General features: G+C 66.7%; 5 protein-coding genes across 7 annotated transcripts; 3 read left to right on the top strand and 2 right to left on the bottom strand.

Annotated features, from left to right (window-relative positions):
* EFNA1 (ephrin A1) lies at positions 1–2,403 on the top strand. Its single transcript, XM_065653766.1, has 5 exons — positions 1–115; positions 1,353–1,648; positions 1,731–1,796; positions 2,049–2,093; positions 2,203–2,403. Exons 1-5 carry the CDS (start codon positions 15–17, stop codon positions 2,316–2,318), a joined length of 624 nt encoding a protein of 207 aa, XP_065509838.1. The 5' UTR covers positions 1–14; the 3' UTR covers positions 2,319–2,403.
* Positions 2,404–4,892: 2,489 nt separating this feature from the next.
* SLC50A1 (solute carrier family 50 member 1) lies at positions 4,893–7,595 on the top strand. Its single transcript, XM_065653734.1, has 6 exons — positions 4,893–5,010; positions 5,632–5,709; positions 5,812–5,935; positions 6,015–6,176; positions 6,266–6,385; positions 7,143–7,595. Exons 1-6 carry the CDS (start codon positions 4,943–4,945, stop codon positions 7,242–7,244), a joined length of 654 nt encoding a protein of 217 aa, XP_065509806.1. The 5' UTR covers positions 4,893–4,942; the 3' UTR covers positions 7,245–7,595.
* Positions 7,596–10,380: 2,785 nt separating this feature from the next.
* DPM3 (dolichyl-phosphate mannosyltransferase subunit 3, regulatory) lies at positions 10,381–11,016 on the bottom strand. The gene is made up of 2 exons (XM_065653800.1): positions 10,934–11,016; positions 10,381–10,689 (listed from the first exon to the last, which is right to left on the bottom strand). The coding sequence occupies exon 2, from the start codon at positions 10,681–10,683 to the stop codon at positions 10,405–10,407; it is 279 nt and encodes a 92-aa protein (XP_065509872.1). The 5' UTR covers positions 10,684–10,689; positions 10,934–11,016; the 3' UTR covers positions 10,381–10,404.
* Positions 11,017–11,687: 671 nt separating this feature from the next.
* On the bottom strand, positions 11,688–14,103 carry KRTCAP2 (keratinocyte associated protein 2). 2 transcript variants are annotated; one of them, XM_065653772.1, is made up of 6 exons: positions 14,046–14,103; positions 13,447–13,525; positions 12,746–12,900; positions 12,254–12,317; positions 12,083–12,149; positions 11,688–11,895 (listed from the first exon to the last, which is right to left on the bottom strand). In XM_065653772.1, the coding sequence occupies exons 2-6, from the start codon at positions 13,448–13,450 to the stop codon at positions 11,775–11,777; spliced, it is 411 nt and encodes a 136-aa protein (XP_065509844.1). In that variant the 5' UTR covers positions 13,451–13,525; positions 14,046–14,103; the 3' UTR covers positions 11,688–11,774. The 2 variants fall into 2 exon arrangements, with proteins under 2 accessions (XP_065509844.1, XP_065509843.1); XM_065653771.1 differs by lacking the exon at positions 14,046–14,103 and having other exon boundaries at positions 13,447–13,736.
* On the top strand, positions 14,066–20,728 carry TRIM46 (tripartite motif containing 46). Of its 2 annotated transcripts, none has more exons than XM_065653769.1 (10): positions 14,066–14,175; positions 15,184–15,439; positions 15,521–15,864; positions 15,955–16,098; positions 16,182–16,277; positions 16,790–17,043; positions 17,129–17,250; positions 18,814–19,113; positions 19,195–19,492; positions 20,137–20,728. In XM_065653769.1, the coding sequence occupies exons 1-10, from the start codon at positions 14,113–14,115 to the stop codon at positions 20,510–20,512; spliced, it is 2,253 nt and encodes a 750-aa protein (XP_065509841.1). In that variant the 5' UTR covers positions 14,066–14,112; the 3' UTR covers positions 20,513–20,728. The 2 variants fall into 2 exon arrangements, with proteins under 2 accessions (XP_065509841.1, XP_065509842.1); XM_065653770.1 differs by having other exon boundaries at positions 14,067–14,175; positions 15,189–15,439.
* Positions 20,729–21,495: the final 767 nt, after the last annotated feature.

Below are 21,495 nucleotides of genomic sequence, written 5' to 3' on the forward strand. Positions count from 1 at the left end.
ACCCCGCGCAGCGCATGGAGCGGCCGTGGGCGCCCCTGGCCCTGCTGGGGCTTTGCTGGGTGCTGGGGGGGGCGGCCGAGCGCCACACCGTTTTCTGGAACAGCTCCAACCTCCGGTGAGTGCCGCCCCCCGCCCCTCCCCGGGATGCCCCTTTCTCCCCCACCGGGACCGAGCCCCGGCGGCCCCGAGGGCGCGGACGGCGCCGCTCCCTCCCGGGGCTGGGCGCTCCCCGGCGGCCTTTGTGCGGGGCGGGCGGCGGGGATGGAGCCTCCGCGGGGCGGGGGGGGGGCGGGCCGAGCCTGGCGTTGGGGTGTGGGGGGGTTCGAGGCCGGTGTTTAACCCGGCGGGGTGCTGGGGGGAGCGGCGGAGCCGGTGCTGAGCTCCGGTGCGGGTCGCGGCGGGGCCGATCCAGGTGCGGGCCGGGGAGTGCGGGGGGAGGGCCGGGGGGGCTTTTCCGTTCCCAGGGCCTCGCAGGAGCGGGGCCTCTTCCTTCCCCGCGGGGGTGGCGCGGCGCCAGCCCCGGCGCCGGGGCACAGGGAAGCGTGTTGACAAACACGGGGCTGGCCCTGGCTCCTGCCGGCCGGGCAGGATGTGCGGGGGGGCTGAGCAGGACCTGTGGCCCCCCCAAAGCCCCAGTTGTGCCCGAGCACCGGCCCCTGCGACGGGCTGGGGCTGTGACCCCATCCCAGGCATCAGCTGCTGTGAAGCTGTGGGGTTCCCCCTGCCCAGGGCCATGACCCCCCCGGTTGTGGGGCTGTGTCCCGAGGCGCCACCCCCCCAACCGTAGGACTGTCCCCCTTGGTTTTAGAGATCCCCCCACTAGGCCCCTCAAGACTATAGGAATGCCATGACCCCTAAGCTATAAGGTTGCCCCCTCCCTGGGGGGGTCCCCCGAGGATTTGGTTGCCCCCCATGGGTGGCTGTGCCTTGCAGAAGCCACTGCAGCCGGCGGGGTGAGGGGACGCCCCTGCGGCACCACGTCTCCCCCCGGGTGAGGTGTGGGCAGCAGCAGGCGCTGGAGCCGGGCCGGTTGCCCCACGGGCGAGAGCTGCCGCCGCCTCCCGGCCCCGCGAGCGCCGGGACGGGCAGGGCGCGCGTCCCAGCGGGTCCCCTCCCTGCTCTGCGGCGGCCGAGCCCTGGGAAGCGGGGTGCACTCACCAGCTGGCTTTGGGGAGCTTTTCCTCCTAACGCAACCCTGGACACGGCGCAGTTTTGCATGGACCGGAGGCTGCCCTGTCTCGGTCTGGACGGGAGGCTGCTCTCCCTTGGCCTTGTAGATCAGTGTGTGGGGGTGCAAGGGGAGCCCCCCCAGCTCACGGCTGCTGCTGACCCCCGCGTCCCTCCTGCCGCAGGCTCACGTGGAGCGACTACACGGTGGAGGTGCGTCTCAATGACTACCTGGACATCATCTGCCCGCACTACGAGGAGGGCAGCGCGGACCCCCGCGCCATGGAGCGCTACACCCTGTACCTGGTGGAACACGAGGAGTACCAGGCCTGCAAACCCCGCTCCAAGGAGCAGATCCGCTGGGAGTGCAACAAGCCCAGCGCCCTCCACGGCCCCGAGAAGTTCTCCGAGAAGTTCCAGCGCTTCACCCCCTTCACGCTGGGCAAGGAGTTCAAGGAGGGGCACAGCTACTATTATATCTGTGAGTGCCCCGGGGGTCTGCTGTGGGGTTTGGGGGGTCCCTGCTGGGCTCCCCCCCACTTAATCAACATCCTCCCTTGCAGCCAAGCCCATTCACCACCACGGGGACGCGTGCCTGAAGCTGAAGGTGGTGGTCGCTGGCAAAGGCGGTGAGTATCACCCAGACCCCCCCACCCATGTCCCCCCTTCCCACTCGTGGCGTGGGTGCCCAGCTTGGCCTTTCCTGAGCTGAGTCATGGCCACACCGTGGCCACTCGCCAGCGCCGGGGTGTGGGCACATGTGGCTTGGCTGGGAAGGTGCTGGTGGCTGCGGGTGGGGGTGAGGACAGGGGACGGTCCCTGGTGAAATGTGGTTTGGGGGGGCTCCCCTTCAGCAGCCTGACCCTCTGTTTGCTTTGCAGCTCACGCACTGCCTGTCCCCACCCAGAAGGGCAGGATCCAGGCAGGTAGGTTGGTGGCAGGGGAGCCCTGGGGGGGGAACGGGGAGCGGGGCTGGTGATGGATGCGCTGCTGCTTTGGGCCTGGGGGATGCTCACAGCTGCTCTCTCCCCACAGACGACGCGGCCGCGCACGTTCTGAGGAGCGTGGGGCAGAACTCGGCGATGCGGGCCAGCAGCCCCTTCACCTTCGTCAGCCTCCTCCTGCCCCTCCTGGTGCCGCAGGGGCTGTGAGCTGCCCCGCCGTGCCCCGATGCACCAGGGCTGGGGACACAACCGGGATGCTCGGGGACCCCCGCGGTCCTCACGCGCGCTCCAGGGCGGCCTGCCCTGCATCTGGGCGAGGAAAGGATTTGTCAGTATTACAGGGCTGGAAGCGCCCGAAGCTGAGCAGCCAAAGCCCTCGGTGGCCCCGGTGCTCACGGTGTCGGTAGCCGGAGGATGAGCACGAGCCCGGGGCGGGAGGAGAGCGCGAGCCTGGGGCTCTGCGTGCCCTGGACTGGAGGGGAGCGGGGGGCTGGCACCCCCGCCCCAGGAGCTGAGCTCGCCCGGGGGGCTCTCTCTGCCGTGGGCTCAGATTGGGACGTGTCCCGCGGGCAGGGACGCGGTGCCGGCCGTGCCACCGGTGCTGGCTGCGGTCCCTCGGCGTCACCGGCTCTGAGAGCTTTGTGTGATCAAGATGCCCAGCAGCGGCTGTAGGAAACATCCCCCATGTTCCACAGCCTTCATCCCACCCTGGACCTCCCCCCCCTCTGCTGGGTGCCAGAGGGGTCGTCCCCCCCCCCAGCACGCTGTGTGTGGGGTGTTTTTCCTGCCCTGATTTGTACAGCTTTCTAACACGGGAGGGGTTTTTTTATACAATTGTCTTGAATAAATAACCAAGACCATGCTGAGCACTTTTGGGAGTGGGCGCTGGAGGTCAAGGGGTTTGCCCCACATCGTGGGGCTGGACTCTGCTGGCCTTGGAAGGAGGAATGGCCCATGCAGGGCATTTGTGCTGGTTAATTAGTTAATTGGCTGGTGTTTGTGCAGGGCTTTGAAGTGGAAAAGTTGCCACAGTGGGCGGCTGGCGCTATTGGAGGCTCTTATCTGGTGACACAAAGCCCTCCCAGGGCCTGGGGGGTGGTTTTTTCTCCCTCCCCCCTGCACTGGGATAAGCTTCCAGGCCTGGGGCAGCAGCTGCCCCGTGGGACAGACCCCACTGGAGGTGACTGGGGGGGCTGAACTGCAGCAGGAACCAGCCAGGCTGGAAACCGGTGTCCCCAGGTGGGTGGAGGGTCCTGGGCACATGTGGCCTTTGGAATGTGGGGCCTGAGTGATATGGGACCTCTGAGGGGTGCAGGGTCCTGAGGAGGTGGGGGTCACAGGGACATGAGGCCCCTGGAATCTGGGGGACCCCAGGGATGCAGGGTCCCAGGAAGGTGGGGGTCACAGGGACATGAGGCCCCTGGAATCTGGGGTCCCAGGACTGGGGGACCCCGGGGCTGTGGGGTCCTGGGCAGGTGGGGTTACAGGGAGGTGGGACCCTGGGGATGTGGGGTCACAGGGACATGTGGGACCCCAGCAATATGGGATCTGGGGGTGGATGACTCCAGGGGTTGCAGGGTCCTGAGGAGGTGGGGGTCATAGGGACGTGAGGCCTCTGGAATCTGGGGGACCCCAGGGATGCAGGGTCCTGGGGATGGGGGGACAAAGGGACATGTGGGACCCCAAGGGTGTGGGATCTGGGGGTGTGGGACCCCAGGGATGCGGCATCCCGGGCAGGTGGGCTCCTGTGCCCTGGGGACATGGGGCACTGGGGCTGGGGTCCCCCGCATCGTGGTGGGTACCCCTTGGGGACAGTCCCCGCCCATCGCGCTGGTATCGAGGCTGTAGGACACCCTGCGGTGCCCGGTCCCCGCGGTGCGGCGGCCGGTCCCTCCCCGGTGCGGTGCCCGGTCCCTCCGGTGCGGCGGCCGGTCCCTCCCCGGTGCGGTGCCCGGTCCCTCCGGTGCTGCGGCCGGTCCCTCCCCGGTGCGGTGCCCGGTCCCTCCGGTGCTGCGGCCGGTCCCTCCCCGGTGCGGTGCCCGGTCCCTCCGGTGCTGCGGCCGGTCCCTCCCCGGTGCGGTGCCCGGTCCCCCCGGTGCTACGGCCGGTCCCTCCCCGGTGCGGTGCCCGGTTCCCCCCGGTGCTGCGATCGGTCCCTCCCCGGTGCGGTGCCCGGTCCCCGCGGTGCTGCGATCGGTCCCTCCCCGGTGCGGTGCCCGGTTCCCCCGGTGCTGCGATCGGTCCCTCCCCGGTGCGGTGCCCGGTCCCCGCGGTGCGGCGGCCGGTCCCTCCCCGGTGCGGTGCCCGGTCCCTCCGGTGCGGCGGCCGGTCCCTCCCCGGTGCGGTGCCCGGTCCCTCCGGTGCTGCGGCCGGTCCCTCCCCGGTGCGGTGCCCGGTCCCTCCGGTGCTGCGGCCGGTCCCTCCCCGGTGCGGTGCCCGGTCCCTCCGGTGCTGCGGCCGGTCCCTCCCCGGTGCGGTGCCCGGTCCCTCCGGTGCTGCGGCCGGTCCCTCCCCGGTGCGGTGCCCGGTCCCCCCGGTGCTACGGCCGGTCCCTCCCCGGTGCGGTGCCCGGTTCCCCCCGGTGCTGCGATCGGTCCCTCCCCGGTGCGGTGCCCGGTCCCCGCGGTGCTGCGATCGGTCCCTCCCCGGTGCGGTGCCCGGTTCCCCCGGTGCTGCGATCGGTCCCTCCCCGGTGCGGTGCCCGGTCCCCGCGGTGCGGCGGCCGGTCCCTCCCCGGTAGTGCGTCCCGGCCCGTCCCGCCCCTCGCCGCCGCGGGCAGCACCGCCCCCGCCGGTGGCCCGTTCGCGGTGGCCGGTTCCCGGTGGCCCGGGATGGCCCCGCCGGCGCTGCTGCCCGCCGCCTGCCTGGCCTGCACCCTCGCCATGTTCGGGACCGGCCTGTGAGCGCCCGGGGGGTGTTTAGGGGTGCAACGGGGCCGGTGCGGCCGGTTTGGGGGTGCAATGGGGACATGGGATGAGTTTGGGGGTGCAATGGGGGCCATGGGGGTGGTGGAAGGATGTGGGGGTGCAGTGGGGGCGGTGAGGGGGTGCAATGGGGGCCATGGGGGTGGTGGTGGGATCTGGGGTGCAGTGGGAGCAGTGGGGCCAGTTTGGGGGTGCAATGGGGGCCATGGGGGTGGTGGTGGGATCTGGGGTGCAGTGGGAGCAGTGGGGCCAGTTTGGGGGTGCAATGGGGGCCATGGGGGTGGTGGTGGGATCTGGGGTGCAGTGGGAGCAGTGGGGTCAGTTTGGGGGTGCAATGGGGGCCATGGGGGTGATGGTGGGATCTGGGGTGCAGTGGGAGCAGTGGGGCCAGTTTGGGGGTGCAATGGGGGCCATGGGGGTGGTGGAAGGATGTGGGGGTGCAGTGGGAGCAGTGGGGTCAGTTTAGGGGTGCAATGGGGGCCGTGGGGGTGGTAGAAGGATGTGGGGGTGCAGTGGGGGTGGTGAGGGGTGTCTACTGGCTGCAAAGATTGCAGGCCCCCCCCCCACCAGCACCGCACCCCTCCCTCTCTCCTTAGGTCTGACCTCCGCCAGATGTTCACAACCAAGAGCGTGGAGAACATCCAGTTCCTGCCCTTCCTCACCACCGACGTCAAGTACAGCAGGGTCGAGCCCTGGGGGCGGTGACATGGCTGTGGGGGACAGCAGAACCCCCCCCCCGGCCATGCCAGCGAGCGCTTGTGCCATTTGCCCCGCAGCAACCTGAGCTGGCTGGGCTACGGCGTCCTGAAGCAGGACTGGACGCTCATCGCCGTCAACACCGTGGGGGCGACGCTGCAGACCCTCTACATCCTGGTGTACCTCTACTACAGCCCTGCCAAGGTGGGGGGGCAATTGGGTGGCCCAATGTGGGGACAGCGCGGGGGTCACCCTCGCCCTGACCATCCCCTCCCCGCCCCAGCGCCCGGTGCTGCTGCGGAGCCTGTTGCTCCTGGCCGTGCTGGCCGCCGGCTACGGCTACTTCACCCTCCTGATCGAGGACGCGCGGACGCGCCTGGCACATTTGGGGCTCTTCTGCAGCATCTTCACCATCAGCATGTACCTCTCGCCGCTGGCTGACCTGGTGCGTGGGGCTGGGGAGGAGCTGGGGGGGTCACGGTGGCGGTGCCGGGGCTGCCCGGCCTGGGAGCAGCCTGATGTTTGCTTCCGCAGGCCAAGATTGTTCGGAGCAAGTCGACACGCTGCCTGTCCTTCCCCCTGACCGTCACCACCTTCCTGGCCTCCACCAGCTGGACGCTGTACGGCTTGCAGCTCCGCGACCCCTACATCACGGTGGGTTTGGGGCAGAGGGCGGGCAAGGGTTGCTCTCCTGTTCTGTCCCGTCCCATCCCATCTCCACCCTGTCCCACCCCATCCTGTCTTATCCCACCCTGTCCCATCCCATTCCCTCCCCATCCCATCCTGTCCTAATCCATCCCATTGCCATCGTCATCCCATCCCATACTGTCCCAATCCATCCTATCCTCATCCCAATCCCTCCCCATCCCATTCCATCTCATCCCATTCTGTCTCATCTCATCCTGTCCCAATCCATCCCATCCTTATCCCCATCCCATCCTGTCTCATCCCATCCCTCCTCATCCCATTCCCATTCCATCCCATCCCATTCTGTCTCATCCCATCCTGTTCTAATCCATCCCATCCTAATCCTCATCCCATTCCATTCCATCCCATCCCATTCTGTCTCATCCCATCCTGTCCCAATCCATCCCATCCTCATCCTCATCCCATTCCATCCCAACCCATCCTATCCCATCCCAGCACCCCCTTCCATCCCATCCCACCCCATCCCCTCCCGTTCCCCCCGTGCCATCCAGCCGAGCGCTTGGCACCCGGCCGGCCCACATCCAGCGCTGTGTCACACAGCAGAGCCCGTGACTCGTCTCGGTGAGATGAGTATTGATTTTAATTAATTAGATGGTATAAAGCCAATAAATCTCCCCCGGCAACGACGTGGCTGGCGGGGGGGGAGGGCAGCCGCTCCGCCAGCTGGGTAGATCTGTCCTTCCCCCACCACGTCCTCCCGCAGGTCCCCAACGTGCCGGGGATTGTCACCAGTGTCGTGCGGTTCTGGCTTTTCTGGCGGTATCCGCCGGGTCAGGACAAGCCCTACCGAGCCCTGCACGCCTGAGGCAACCCCCTGAGGAAGGAGCCCCCGCGCTCACGGACTGATGAAGGATCCCCCCAGTTCCCCCCGTCCCTTGCCAGTCTCCTCCGGGTGACACCGCGGTGCTGCTGTCCCCTCCCGCCTCTGCCGCCGCGGTTCGCCCTCGTCGCCGTCCCTCTGGCTCTCGGGCCTTCGGTGATGGTTGGTTTGGTCTCAGCGATGCCTTTGGGGTGGTGGGTTCCCCCCCTGTCACCCTGTGTGTCCCCAGTGTCCCTTGGACAGTCTTCCATGCCCCAGCACCAGGCTGAGGCTGCTGGGCAGCCCTGTGTCACTTTTATACAAATTTAAGTGCCTTTTAATAAATCAGAGACTCTTCCCAGTGCCTAGTTGGTGTCCCCTCCCTCCTTGGGGTGGCTCTTGTCCCCACAGCTGTTTTGTCCCCAGGATGGTGGCGGGGTGGGGGGTTGACCCTGGCACCCCCTGCGCTCCAGGAAAACAAAAACACACTTTTCGGCAGCGACGAAGCGTCAGCCCTGGCTCTGGGAAGGGATGGGGCTGGGTTGGGACAGGGAGGGGACACCGAGGACAGTAGCACCGCACAGGGACGCTGCTATGAAACCCCCCCGGGGGACACCGGTCACACTGGGGAAAGAAAAGTCCATTCTGCAGCTTCGACATGGGGCTCGCTACCAGCTGATGAACCCGTAATCAATTAAAAACCCTCGCTAAAACCACGACGATTGAGCGCGCACAAACTGGGCAGCCATCGGCATCGACTCCCCCAACTCGATTAACAAATTAACGGCGGGCCGGAACGAAGCTGTCAGGGAAGCAGAGGGACGGGAGCGCATTTCGGTGAGCAAACGCCACAACAAACACCGGAGCCTCACAAAATGTCATCCCCTCTGGATCAGGAGACCCCCCCCCACCACATCCCCGCAGCTCCACCGGGCGCGTCCTCCACTGCGGCTGACGCACGGTGGATTAAGGAAGCGGTGACGAGGACTTTGGCTCGTTTACACCTCGCGACGTGGCCTGGGAAAAATCAATACGGAGCAAGCGAGCAGCTGAGCCAAACGCGGCAGCTTTTGGAGGCGGGGGGGGACGGGACAAGGCCGAGGCGCCGCTGCCGCGCTCGCCCCGGCGTGCTCCGGCTTGTTGCTGCCAAATCGCGGCTCCTCTCGCCTGCACCCGCTGTACTCGCAGGTGTTTCTACCCCAGGGACTCGCCCCGGGGCCAAATTCGCTCCCCGAGTTGCAACAACCCCGTTGTTGGGGGGAAGGGCCTTGGGACGGGGTGGCTATTCTGGGGGGTCCGGCTGCCGTGTGCCGCCAGCGGCTCTGAGTAGCCCCTGGATGGCCATGAGTAGCCCCCGGAGAGCTGTGAGTAGCTTACGGAGGGCTGTGAGCAGCCCGTGGATGGTGATGAGTAGCCCACAGTGGACTGTGAGTAGCCCACAGAGAGCTATGAGTAGCCCCTGCATGGCCAGGAGTAGCACATGGAGAGCCATGAGTAGCCCGCAGCAGACTGTGAGTAACCCACGGAGAGGTGTGAGTAGCCCACAGAGGGCTGTGAGTAGGCCGTGGAAGGCTGTGAGTAGCCCACAGAGAGCTATGAGTAGCCCTTGCATGGCCACGAGTAGCCTGCAGAGAGCTGCGAGTAGCCCACAAAGGGCTGTGAGTAGCCCCTGGATGGCCATGAGTAGCCCAGAGAGGGCTACGAGTAGCCCATGAAGGGCTGCAAGTAGCCCAGGGAGGGCTCTGAGTAGCCCACAGCCGGCCGCTGTCCCTGCCCTGCAGTTCCTGCTTCGACAAGGCATCTCTTGGCCCAATCGGGGGTGCTGCCACCCCCCAAACAGCACCAAAGCTGCCCACCCTGCTCGGCACTGCCACTGTTGCTCAGGAAACAGCTAATTAGTTGCTCCTGTTAATTAGCCCGAGTCCTCCCTCACGCTACCAACTGCTCCTTTTTTTTTTTTTTCCTGCAGGAGGATGCGCAGCCAATAATTAAAAAACAAGAAAGTCCTTCGGCTGGTATGCGAAGAAGCCAGGGCGGCTGCCAGGAAGGCAGGTCCTGGCGTGCGTCACCACCAGCCGCATAGCCCCGCCAGCAGCTCCCAGACCCCCCCAGACACATGGACACCCCCGGATCAACAGACAGACAGACACCCCCAGCCAGAGGCCAACCGCGCTGCCCGCGGCAGTGACATTTTCGCCACAGAAGGAGCCCCAGCCCAAAAGCAGAGGCAGAGGAGCCGCAGCCGCTGCGCTGAGCAGCTCCCCCAGCGTGGGTTGGGCCGCCCCGGCGAGCCGGGGAGAGCCCACAGGCTCCGGGTGCTCGGAACTTGAAAAGGTTTGTGCTGTTTGCTCCACACCCAAGCTCCCTCCTCCTCCTCCTCCTCCTTCCCCTGCAAACCCGGCCGGCAGGGCCGGGATGAGTTTTCTCTGGCTCCCACCTGACGGTTCCAACCACATCTGAAGGGCGGGCGGGATCGCGGTGTTACCGAGCGCCGCGGGGCTGTGGGGCGAAGCCCCAGCCTGTTGTCGCCGCTTTGCATCCCTGCTGCGAGAGAGGAGCTGTGAGGAGCTCGGAGGGGGAGAGGGTGGGCTGGGGGGAGCGTTGAGAGGGGACGCGGGGCTGGGTGGAGGCCCCTCCTCTGTGCGCAGCTCCCCAAAACACCAGCATCACCCTGGGGACAGAATCATCAAATCGTTTTGGTTGGAAAAGCGCCTCAAGATCGAGTCCAACCATAACCCACCCCTGGCACTACCCCCTGTCCCTGAGAACCTCATCTCTGTCTGTTCAACCCCTCCAGGGATGGCGACTCCACCACTGCCCTGGGCAGCCTGTTCCAATGCCCCAAAACCCTGTTGGGGAGAAATTCTCCCAAATTTCCAACCTCAGCCTCCCCTGGTGCAACTTGTGGCCGTTTCCCCAGGTCCCTCAGCCGCCCCATCACACTTGTGCTCCAGCTCCTTCCTCAGCTCCGTTCCCTTCTCTCAACTCGCTCCAGCACCTCATGGGCTTTCTTGGCATGAGGGGCCCAAAACTGCCCCCAAGCATTTGAGGTTTGGGCCTCCCCAGAGCCCGGTATAGGGGGATGGTCACTGCCCCAGTCCCGCTGGCCACGCTGTTCTTGCCACAAGCCACCACAAGCCACCACCGTCCCTCGGTTTTATTTGGGTCACAAGCGCAGCCCCCGCCGGCGCAAATCCGCCCGCGCCGCCTCGATGTGCTCCCGTAGCTCAGCGGCCGCCTCTTCGCAGTCATTGAAGGTGGCCAAGCGGTAGCCCACGGTGGCCAGGGAGTAGCAGCCGAAGGCCACCAGCAGGTAGACGGGCAGGGGCAGCAGGGCCTCCCGGTACGGGGCCGGTAAGCGCAGCCCCGGCGGTGCCAGCGCCAGCGCGGCCCATGCCGAGCCCAGCAGGGCGAGTCCACACAGCCACTGGCCCAGCTTGGTCATGGCGGCCTGCGGAGAAACGGGCCGTGAGCACCGGAGCGGGCCGTGAGCACCGGGGCGACCCGCGGGCCCCGCACCGACCCCTCCCGCCACAACCGAGCCGGGCCTGGTCCCCCCGCCAAAGCGGGGCCTCCCGATCGCGACCCGGCCCCGAACCCCTCCAGGCTTCGCCAATCGGCGCCGAAACCCGGCCCCAGCCCCCTCCGAAGAATCGGGACCGCCCCCGGTTGCCGGTACCGTTCCCCGCCCCCACCTGGCTCGGTCCGGGACCCGCCGCCCGCTCTCCCGCCCCTGTCGCGCTGCTGACGTCACGTCAGCGCCGCAGCGCGGGGGCTGCTGGGAGATGTAGTACGAACAAGGCGCCGCGGCTCATTGCGCATGCGCAGTGGGAGGCGGCGAGGCGCCCCCTGCTGGCGGGGCGGGCGGAACCCCCGGGATCGGCCCCGGTGCCGCCAGGGAGCGCCGGGTTTTGGCGGCGGCGACCGCAGGAAGCATCTGGTTTCCTCCGCGTCCGGTCATGGCGGGGGAGCGGCGTGGGAGCAGCCCCTGCCAGCCCTCCCACGGCTCCTGGGCTCTGAGCTCTTCCCACGGTGCAGCCCCGGTGCTCCCCTCCCGGTGCCCGGTGCCCCCCGCCACCTGTCTCAGGGAAGGCACGGATGTCTTTGTTACCCTGCCCAACACTGGCACCTTTGGCCCTACCAGTGCAGGGGCCCGGTGGCAGCTGGGGACGGAGCTGGACCCTCCCAGCAGAGCCCCCCCACCAACCGGGCCAAGCCCCAGTGGCACCGGAGCCTGTTCCAACCCGCCCGGCTCCACTGGGATTTTCTTCCCTTGCATATCCAGGCAGTCATTACACCGTCGGTATGTTTTCCCGTTGCGTGGCTCGGTAGCTGAAACTCCCCCCCAAAAACCGGTGAGGCAGAGAAGCCCCCACAGCCCTGACAAGCAAACGGGATCGTTCTCAGCCACACTGAGAGCCGGCAGAGGAACCAAACCTGCCACAAAGCTACAAAAAAAAGGGTTTATTGGGCGGCTGAGAGGCCCAGGCCGGCCCGGCGGGGAGGGGGCTGCCCCAGAAAAGGGGCGTCAGGGCATCAATTCCTCTTCCTGCCTTTGCCGATGGCTTTGGCGGGAGCAGCAACAGGCGCTGCGGACTGGTAGAGGGTGGAGGAGATCTTGTTGATGTAGTAGAGGCTGACCATGGAGAAGATGAGGCTGCGAGGGAAGAAAAGAAGTGGGTGCTGAGCTGCTGGAAGGCAGGAACACGAAAGGAATGAAGCGACACCTTCCCCTTGGCTCCCATTGTGCTGTGGTGACCGACACTGGCCCTCCCTGACGCCCCATTTCCCTCCCAATGGTGAGAACAAGCCACTGGCTGCTCCGGGGCCGGCTCGGGACTTACCAGGTGGTCACGCAAACCCGGTGAATGAGGCCGGAGGCAAACAGAGCCAGCAAGAGGCAGGTGAGGACTGCAGGGTAAAAAAAAAAACAGGAGAGAGAGAGAAGATGCAGCCGTGCTGGCCTAACGTGTCACCCTCAGGGGAGCAGGACAAACCCACCCCGCTGCACTTACTCTCAGGGAATATCTTGGCCTGGAAGCCCTTGCCGAAGACAAGGTTCTCCAGGTTGTTGAAGGCCTGGCCGGTAGGTTAAGGTGAAATGAAGAAACCAACTTAACAGCAGAGGCAATTCTACTGTTAAGCGGCATTCTTTATTTTATCAGTGCTGGGGAGCTCTGGGGATCATCCTCCACAAGTGCTCCAAAGACTGGATGCTCTTGCATTGCTATATTCACATAATTATTACATATACATATTAATTATTAGTTCAATATAAGTTGAGCACTCTGCTTCTAAACAATGTTTTACTTCATCTTCTGCCTCCTTCTTGTCATGCAGAAGGAGCTAAAACTTGAAAAACATCCCCTCGTTTTGCAGGTGGTCAGAAAGCACCGATCGTGTCATGATGATGGGTATGTCCTTTGTAATTTAATCACAGTCTACATTAATTTAGTAGCTTCTCCTCAAAGGGACAGAAAGGGGGCCCCACTCCCCAGAAAGGATACGGTGAGGGAGCAGACGAAGAGTGCGGAGCCCAGCAGCCCGCCCTGGATGGTGAGCCACTCGGTGGAGCCCAGCTGGCGGCTGTACATCTGCATCCCGGCGAAGAGCAGCAGCGACAGCAGTGACGACAGAGCCAGGGACGTGCCCGTGCCTACGGCTGGGGCCACAGGGTCACCTCAGTGGGGCCACGGTGAGAAGGGCCAAAGCCGCTCCCCAGGCCCTGGGACCCCCTGCAGCCCGCCAGGCCTTGACCAGGTCCCGGGTTCCCTCCACAGCCCCTCAGGCCTCAGCCCCACAAGGCCTTGGCCTTGCCCTGGGACCCCCCGCAGCCCCCCAGGCCTCAGCCCCACAAGGCCTTGGCCTTGCCCTGGGACCCCCCGCAGTCCCCTAGGCCTCGGGACCCCTCGCAGCCCCCCAGGCCTCAGCCCCACAAGGCCTTGGCCTTGCCCAGGGACCCCCCACAGCCTCCCTGGCCTTGACCAGTCCCCGAGTTCTCCCCGCAGCTCCCCAGGCCTCGTCCCCCTCCCCGCAGCCCCCCAGGCCTCAGCCAGGCCCCTGGCCCACCCCCTAGGCCCCGGGACCCCCACAGCCCCCCAGGCCTCAGCCCCCCCAAGGCCTCGGCCTTGCCCCGGGCGCACCCCGCAGCCCCCCAAGCCTCGACCAGGCCCCGGCCGCCCCCCCCGCAGCCCCCCGGTCCCGTTACCCATAGTTCCCCGCGGCGTCGCCCCCGGCCCAGGCCCGTTCCCGGTGCCGCCGCTCTGCGCATGCGCACTGCCGCCGCGCTGGGGCGGCCACGGCATCAAGAACCGCGTGAGGGGGTGTGAGAGACACTGCGCATGCGCGCACGGCACCGCCCCTCCCCGCGGGCACCGCGCGCTCCGGCGGGGCTCCTGCGCCCCCTGGCGGCCGGGGCGCGGCGCTGCAGGGCCCCCCACGGCTCGCGCGCGCCCCCGGGCGGCGGGGAGAGGCGCAGAGCGGGAACGCGGGACCCACCGAACCCCGGGACCGGACCCCCCCCCCGCCCCGCCACCCCCGCCCCGGTTCCTCTCCCGACGCCTCGCTCAGCCCGCCCGGGGTTCATCCTCTCCCGGGCGCCGCTTCTCCAGCCGCTCTGCCTTCCGCGCGGGCTCGGCGGGGGGCGACCGGGGGCGCGGCGGGAGCCTCCCGGTGCTGCCGCCCCCCCGCCGCGACGGCTCCCCGTCGCCGCCCCCCCGCTGCCGCTGCCACCGGGGCGGGTCCCGCCGAGCATGCGCGCCGCCGCCCCCCGCGCTCCCCCCGGCTCCGCCGCTCCCTGCAACAGACCGGGGCGTCCGCGGCCGCCGCTGCTGCCGCCGCCGCGGGGACCGGCGCCGGGCGCGGGCGCGGAGCCATGGCCGAAGGCGAGGACCTGCAGACCTTCACCTCCATCATGGACGCGCTCGTCCGCATCAGCGTGAGCGGCGGTGGCGGGGGGGGGGGCACGGTGGGGCGGCCGGGCCGGACCGGGCTGCCGGTGGAACGGGGTCGCCATGGCAACGCGGCGGGGCCCGGCGGCGGGCGGGATGGCGGGGGTGTCCTTGAGGGCTGGGAAGGCCGCGGCGAGGCCTCGAACCCTCGGACTCCGAGGCGTCGGGCGGCGATGGCCGGGAATGGCCGGTGTCGGGCGCCCCCCCCGCACCCGTGTCACCGCCCGGGATGGACCCCCCGGGAGCACCGGGGGCTGCCTGCGCACCCGTGGGTGGGGGGCCCGATCCTGCTGCTGGTCCTGGCTCTGGTCCCGGTGCTGGTCCCAACCCTGGACCTGATCCCGGTTCTGATCCCTGATGCTGAGCCCAGTGCTGGTCCTGATCCTGGCCCTGGTGCTGGTCCCAGGCCTCATCATGGGCTTGGTGCTGGTCCTGGCTCTGGTCCCAGTGCTGGTCTTCATGCTGGTCCCAGTCCTGGTCCTGGCTCTGGTCTTGGTTCCAGGCCTGATCCTGGTCCTGGTGCTGCGCTCAGGCCTGATCGTGGACTTAGTGCTGGTCTTGGCTTTGGTTCCAGTGCTGGTCCTGATCCTGGCACTGGTGCTGGCCCCAGCTCTCATCCCCATCGCAGTCACAGCCCTGGTCCCCATCCTGGTGCTTGCTGATCCTGGTCCTAGGCCTGATTCTGGCCCCGATCCTGGTCCTAGGCCTGATCCTAGTCCTTCTGGTGGTCCTAGGTCCGATCCTGGTCCTAGGCCTGATCCTAGTCCTTCTGCTGGTCCTAGGTCTGATTCTGGTCCTAGGCCTGATCCTAGTCCTTCTGCTGGTCCTAGGTCTGATTCTGGTCCTAGGCCTGATCCTGGCACTGCTGCTACTCCTAGGCCTAATCCTGATCCTAGGCCTGATCCTGGTCCTGGTCCTGGCCCTGGTTCTACCCCCAGCCCCGCTTTCTCCCCAGTCACCTCGGCCATGGCTGACGCTCCCCCCTCTCTCCCCAGACCAGCATGAAGAACATGGAGCGGGAGCTGGTGTGCCCGGTGTGCAAGGAGATGTACAAGCAGCCGCTGGCCCTGCCCTGCGCCCACAACGTCTGCCACGTCTGCGCCAGCGAGGTGCTGCTGCAGCACGGCTACCTCTGCTGCGACCCCACCTCCGAGCCCTCCTCGCCCGCCGCCACCCCCGCCACCCGCAGCCCCCGCCTGGGACGCCACGTTGTCCCCAAACCCGACCGCCTCGACCGCCTCCTTAAGTCAGGTGGGACAACCGGAGGAGAAGCGGGGCCGGGGTGGCTTTGGGGTGTTTTGGGGTGACGCCCTCCTTGCCTCCCTCCCGCAGGTTTCGGCACCTACCCGGGGCGCAAGCGGGGCACCGTGCACCCCCAGACCGTCAGCTTCCCCTGCCCGGCCTGCCAGCGGGACGTGGACCTGGGGGAGCGGGGCTTGGGCAGCCTTTTCCGCAACCTGACGCTGGAGCGGGTGGTGGAACGTTACCGCCAGACCATCAACATCAGCGCTGCCATCATGTGCCAGTTCTGCAAACCCCCGCAGCTGGAGGCCACCAAGGGCTGCACCGAGTGCAAGTCCAGCTTCTGCAACGAGTGCTTCAAGCTTTACCACCCCTGGGGCACCCAAAAAGCCCAGCACGAGCCCACGCCCCCCACCCTCACCTTCCGCCCTAAGGTACGGCGTCTTCCTTCTCCCCTTCCGTGCGGGATTTTGGGGGTGCTGAAGGTTGGGGACACCCCGCTGAGGTCCCCTGTGCCCGCGCAGGGGCTGATGTGCCCGGAGCACAAGGAGGAGGTGACTCACTACTGCAAGACCTGCCAGCGGCTGGTGTGCCAGCTCTGCCGCGTGCGCCGCACTCACACCAGCCACAAGATCACCCCGGTGCTCAGCGCCTACCAGGCCCTCAGGGTAAGGACCGTGGGAGGGGGTGCAGGGATGGAACTGGGGACAGACGGGGTTGCCGGTGCCTCACCTCACCTCTTTCTGTGCAGGAGAAGCTGTCGAAGAGCATCGCCTACATCCTGAGCAGCCAGGACACGGTGCAGACCCAGATTGCCGAGCTGGAGGAGACGGTGAAGCACACGGAGGTGAGGGGCGGAAGGTTTTTGCTGTGTCCCTGAGCTGTCCCCGGGCAGGGGGTGGCACTGCCAGGCAGGGTCCCCTCCCCGTCCCAGGGAGCACAAGTGTGATGAGGAGCGGTTGAGGGACCTGGGGGGTTCAGCCTGGAGAACAGGAGGATGAGGGGAGACCTTCTGATCGCTGCAGCTGCCTGAAAGGAGCTTGGAGCATGGAGGGGGTTGATCTCTTCTCCCGAGTGATAGGAGAAGGGGAAATGGCCTCAAGTTGCACCAGGGGAGGTTTAGATTGGATATTTGGAAAAAATTCTTCATGGAAAGGTCTGTTGGGTGTTGGAACAGGCTGCCCAGGGCAGTGGTGGAGTCACCATCCCTGGAGGGGTTGAAAAGGCGTTTAGACGAGGTTCTCAGGGACGTGGGTTAGTGCTGGAGTTGGGTTATGGTTGGACTTGATGATCCTGAGGGTCTCTTCCAACTGAAATGATTCTGTGATTCTGTTCTCTGCCCCCGCCGTTGCTCGGCAGGCGAACGGCTCGCAGGCCAAGGAGGAGGTGTCGCAGCTGATCGGGGGGCTGTGCGCCATGCTGGAGGAGAAGCGGGCTGCCCTGCTGCAGGCCATCGAGGAGTGCCAGCAGGAGCGGCTGGCCAGCCTGCACGGCCAGATCCAGGAGCACCAGGCCATGCTGGAGAACTCGGGCATGGTGGGCTACGCGCAGGAGGTGCTGAAGGAGACCGACCACCCCTGCTTCGTCCAGGCCGCCAAGCAGCTGCACAACAGGTACCGGGCTGCGGTGACGCAGCGAACAGGGTCCTCCGGTGCCCACGCATATGGCCCTGACATCCCCACTCGCTCGTTGCCGCAGGATCCTCAGGGCCACCGACTCGCTGCAGAGCTTCCGTCCCGCGGCCACCGCCTCTTTCAGCCACTTCCAGCTGGATGTCAGCCGCGAGCTGAAGCTGCTCACCGACCTGGCCTTCATCCGAGGTAACGGCAGCGCGACCGGGGCACCGGCTGCGCCCCGCACGGAGCTGCAGCCTCCCTGCCCATCTCGGAGCTCGGCCACGGGCTCTCGCGGATCTGCCGGTCCCCCCCATCCCCGTCAGGGACGGCCCCCGCCCCAGCAGCCCCCAAAATGATCCCGGTCCCCGCACCAGGGGGGCAGGACAGGCAGGGTGGCAGGTAAGGGCAGGAGGAGTTGCCGGAGGGTGAGTACGGAGCCGAGGCTGCCCCGCCGCAGGGCAGGAGCCGCGTGGCCCTGCCAGACCCGCTGGGGACACTTTTCAGACCTGCTTCTACCTCTCTTTGTTTATAGGCTGCGGCCGCTGCTGAGGCGTCACCGAAGTAACTTGAGGCAAGTCACATCCCTGCCCCAGAGCCGGCCCCACTCTCTCTGTCCCATCCCCGTCATCCTCCAGCCCCGGCCTGCCCACCGCCGGTGGCTCTGCGTCCTCCATCTGCTGCCGCTCCTGCCCCCTCCTCGCCCCATTTCCACCCCAATCCTCGCCCCATTTCCACCGCAATCCTCGCCCCGTTTCCATCCCCTTCCTCGCCCCATTTCCACCCCCGTCCTCGCCCCATTTCCACCCCCGTCCTCGCCCCATTTCCACCCCTGTCCTCGCCCCGTTTCCATCCCCTTCCTCGCCCCATTTCCACCCCTGTCCTCGCCCCATTTCCACCCCCGTCCTTGCCCCATTTCCACCCCAATCCTCGCCCCATTTCCACCCCCGTCCTCACCCCATTTCCACTCCAATCCTCGCCCCATTTCCACTCCAATCCTTGCCCCATTTCCATCCCCCTCCTCGCCCCATTTCTGCCCCATCCTTGCCCCATTTCCACCCCAATCCTCGACCCATTTCCACCCCCGTCCTCACCCCATTTCCACCCCAATCCTCGCCCCATTTCCACCCCCGGCCTTGTCCCATTTCCGCCCCGTCTTCGCCCCGTTTCCATCCCCCTCCTTGCCTCTGTCCCCCTACTCGCCCCATTTCCATCCTCATCTTCACCACATTTCTGTCCCCCTTCTCATCCCATTTCCATCCTCTTCCTCGCCCCATTTCCACCCTCCTTCTTGCCCCATTTCCACCCCCTCCTCACCCCGTTTCCATCCCCCTCCTCGCCCCATTCTCGTCCCCCTCCTCGCCCCACTTCCACCCGCCACCCCCTCCTCTCCCCGCCTCCCTTCCCTCCCCGCTCCCGCCGCGCTGGCAGCACCTTCACGCCGCCATCCCCGTCTCCTCCCGTCCTCCTCCTCTCCTGCTGCCTCCATCCTCTCTTTCTCTCTTTCTCTCTCTCTCTCTCCTCCCTCCCCGACTTGCACTCAGCCCGTCTGGTCCCCGGAGCCCCACAGCAGCGAGTTCCTCTGTCTCCCCGACTCTCGCTCCTCCTCCGGTGCCTCCACACGGTCTCCGCAGTCAGATCCCCCTTAGACTCCTGCTGGTTGTGCGTCCGTGCGTCCGTCCGGAATGCCCTTTTTCCCCTGGCCGCCTCTCCCCGCCCGCCGGCGGGGGGGATGCTGCCTGATGCCCGGCCGGTCGCCTTTCCCCGCAGCGCCCGAGGCTCCGGTCATCGACACCCAGCGCACCTACGCCTACGACCAGATCTTCCTGTGCTGGCGGCTGCCGCAGCACTCGCCGCCCGCCTGGCACTACACGGTGGAGTATCGCAAGACGGACACCAAGGCCAAGGGGCTGAAGCTGTGGCAGCGGCGGGAGGAGGTTCGCGGCACCAGCGCCCTCGTGGAATACCTGGACACCGACAGCGTCTACGTGCTGCGGGTGAAGGGCTGCAACAAGGCGGGTTTTGGGGAGTACAGCGAGGATATCTACCTGCACACGCCTCCGGCGCCAGGTGAGGGGGTGCCGCGGGCTCGGAGCATCCGCACCACGCGCGCGATTTTCACGCGCTTTCTCCTCCTCCTCCTCCTCGCAGTCCTCAACTTCTTCCTTGACAACCGCTGGGGCTTCAACCGGGACCGCTTGGCCATCAGCAAGGACCAGCGCGCCGTGCGCAGCGTCCCCGGCATCCCCATGCTCTTCGCCGCCGAGCGCTTGATGACCAGCTGCCACCTCTCCATCGACCTGGTCATCGGCGACGTGGCCGTCACGCAGGGCAAGAGCTACTGGGCTTGCTGCGTGGATCCCAGTTCCTACCTGGTGAAGGTGGGCGTGGGGCTGGAGAGCAAACTGCAGGAGTGGTTCCAGGTGCCGCAGGACGTGGTGAGCCCCAGGTGAGCTGTGGGGCTCGGTGGGCGCGGGGGGGTTTGCGCGTCTCCGCCGGGGAACCCGAATTTGTGTCTGCGCCGGGAGAGAGGTTCTCCTGCCCCTCTGCTCTGCCCTGGGGAGGCCGCAGCTGGAATATTGTGTCCAGTTCTGGGCCCCTCAGCTCCAGCAGGACAGGGAACTGCTGGAGAGAGTCCAGCGCAGCCACCAAGATGCTGGAGGGAGTGGAGCATCTCCCTGCCGAGGAAAGGCTGAGGAGCTGGGGCTCTGGAGCTGGAGAAGAGGAGACTGAGGGCTGAGCTCATTCATGGGGATCAATATGGAAAGGGGGAGTGTCAGGAGGATGGAGCCAGGCTCTTCTGGGTGACAGCCAGTGACAGGACAAGGGGCAATGGGTGCAAACTGGAACACAGGAGGTTCCGCTTGAATAGGAGAAGAAACTTGTTCGCGGTGAGGGTGCCAGAGCCTGGCCCAGGCTGCCCAGGGAGGTTGTGGAGTCTCCTTCTCTGCAGACATTCCAACCCGCCTGGACACCTTCCTGTGTAACCTCAGCTGGGTGTTCCTGCTCTGGCAGGGGGGTTGCACTGGATGAGCTTCTGAGGTCCCTTCCAACCCCTGACACTCTGTGATTCACCCGTCCCCCCCGCCGCAGGTACGACCCCGACAGTGGCCACGACAGCGGAGCGGAGGACACGACGGTGGAGGCTCCACCGCCATATGCCTTCCTCACCATCGGCATGGGCAAGATCTTGCTCTCGCACGGCTCGGCGCTCACCTCGCGCGACCCCAATGGCTGCACCGTGCCCTTGCCCCCGCGCATCGGCATCTGCCTGGACTACGAGCAGGGCAAGGTGAGCTTCTACGACGCCGTTTCCTTCCGCGAGCTCTGGGAGTGCGGCGTGGACTGCTCGGGGCCCGTCTGCCCGGCTTTCTGCTTCATCGGAGGGGGTGCCCTGCACCTCCAGGAGCTGGTGGCCAACAAGCAGGAGCGGAAAGTCACCATCGGGGGTTTCGCCAAGCTGGACTGAGCCGTGCCCGCGCTCCCCGGCCCCCGCGGTTGCGCAGGAGGGAGCAGCGGGGTGAGCACAGCGAGGGCGGCTGGGCTGGGAGCGCACAGATGGTTGTTTTGTGGCATGGGGGGGACGGGAACAGCGCTGCCGTCCCCTCCTGTCCCTGTCTGTCTGTCCCTTTCCCCGGCTCAGCTCGGGGCGGTGGGCAGAGAGGGATCAGCCCTAGAGATGGAGCAGGGAGGGGGGTGCGAGCAGGACACGGGGTGGGGGGGACAGCAGGTGGCTATGGGGTGACAGTGGGGGGGGAGAGACGGTGCTGGCCGGGGTGGGGGAGGCAGCGGGGCTGGGGGAGAGCGGGCGGGGGGAGGCTGGGCTGGAACGAGACGTGAAGAGGGTTTGTTTTTTTAAAATGGCTCATTTTCCACACGGCCATCGGGGCTGTGGGTCCTTGGCGTCCCCGCTGTCCCCTGGGGCTGCTGGCTGTTCTGTCCTGTCCCCTGGGACACGTTCAGCCCCCCCGTTACACCACTCAGTCCCAGGCCTTGAGCCGTGGGGTTGGAGGGTCCCAACCCGGCTGGGGGGGGGCCGGGATCTGTCCGAGCTGCTATAGTTTCTCCTGGGTTCTGTTACATTTGCTGTATTTTCATGGTTTCCTACAATAAACTGCGACGCCAGACTCCTCTGGACATGCCCCACGGGGGGCACCGGTGCTGGGGGGGGGCTGTGGGGTGCCGGGGGGGTGCCCATCGCCGAGCCCATGGGCCAGGGCTGTCGCTTGGGCCAGGGCCAGCAGGGACGGGCTGGGGCAGCGCTGACGTGTCACTCGCTGCCACGTGGCCACTGCCACCCTGTCCCCACGTGTCGGGGTGGTCCTGGGTCAGCACCCCCCCACACGGCATTACTGGGGGATCCCACGGGGGTTCTGGTCCAGCCTGGGGGGGCTGTTGGGTGCTGGAGCATCCTTGGGGTGGGTAACGCGGGCTGGACCCCCAACCCGGGTA

This window comes from Caloenas nicobarica, chromosome 31, assembly GCF_036013445.1.
Source record: "Caloenas nicobarica isolate bCalNic1 chromosome 31, bCalNic1.hap1, whole genome shotgun sequence".
NCBI lineage: Eukaryota > Metazoa > Chordata > Aves > Columbiformes > Columbidae > Caloenas > Caloenas nicobarica.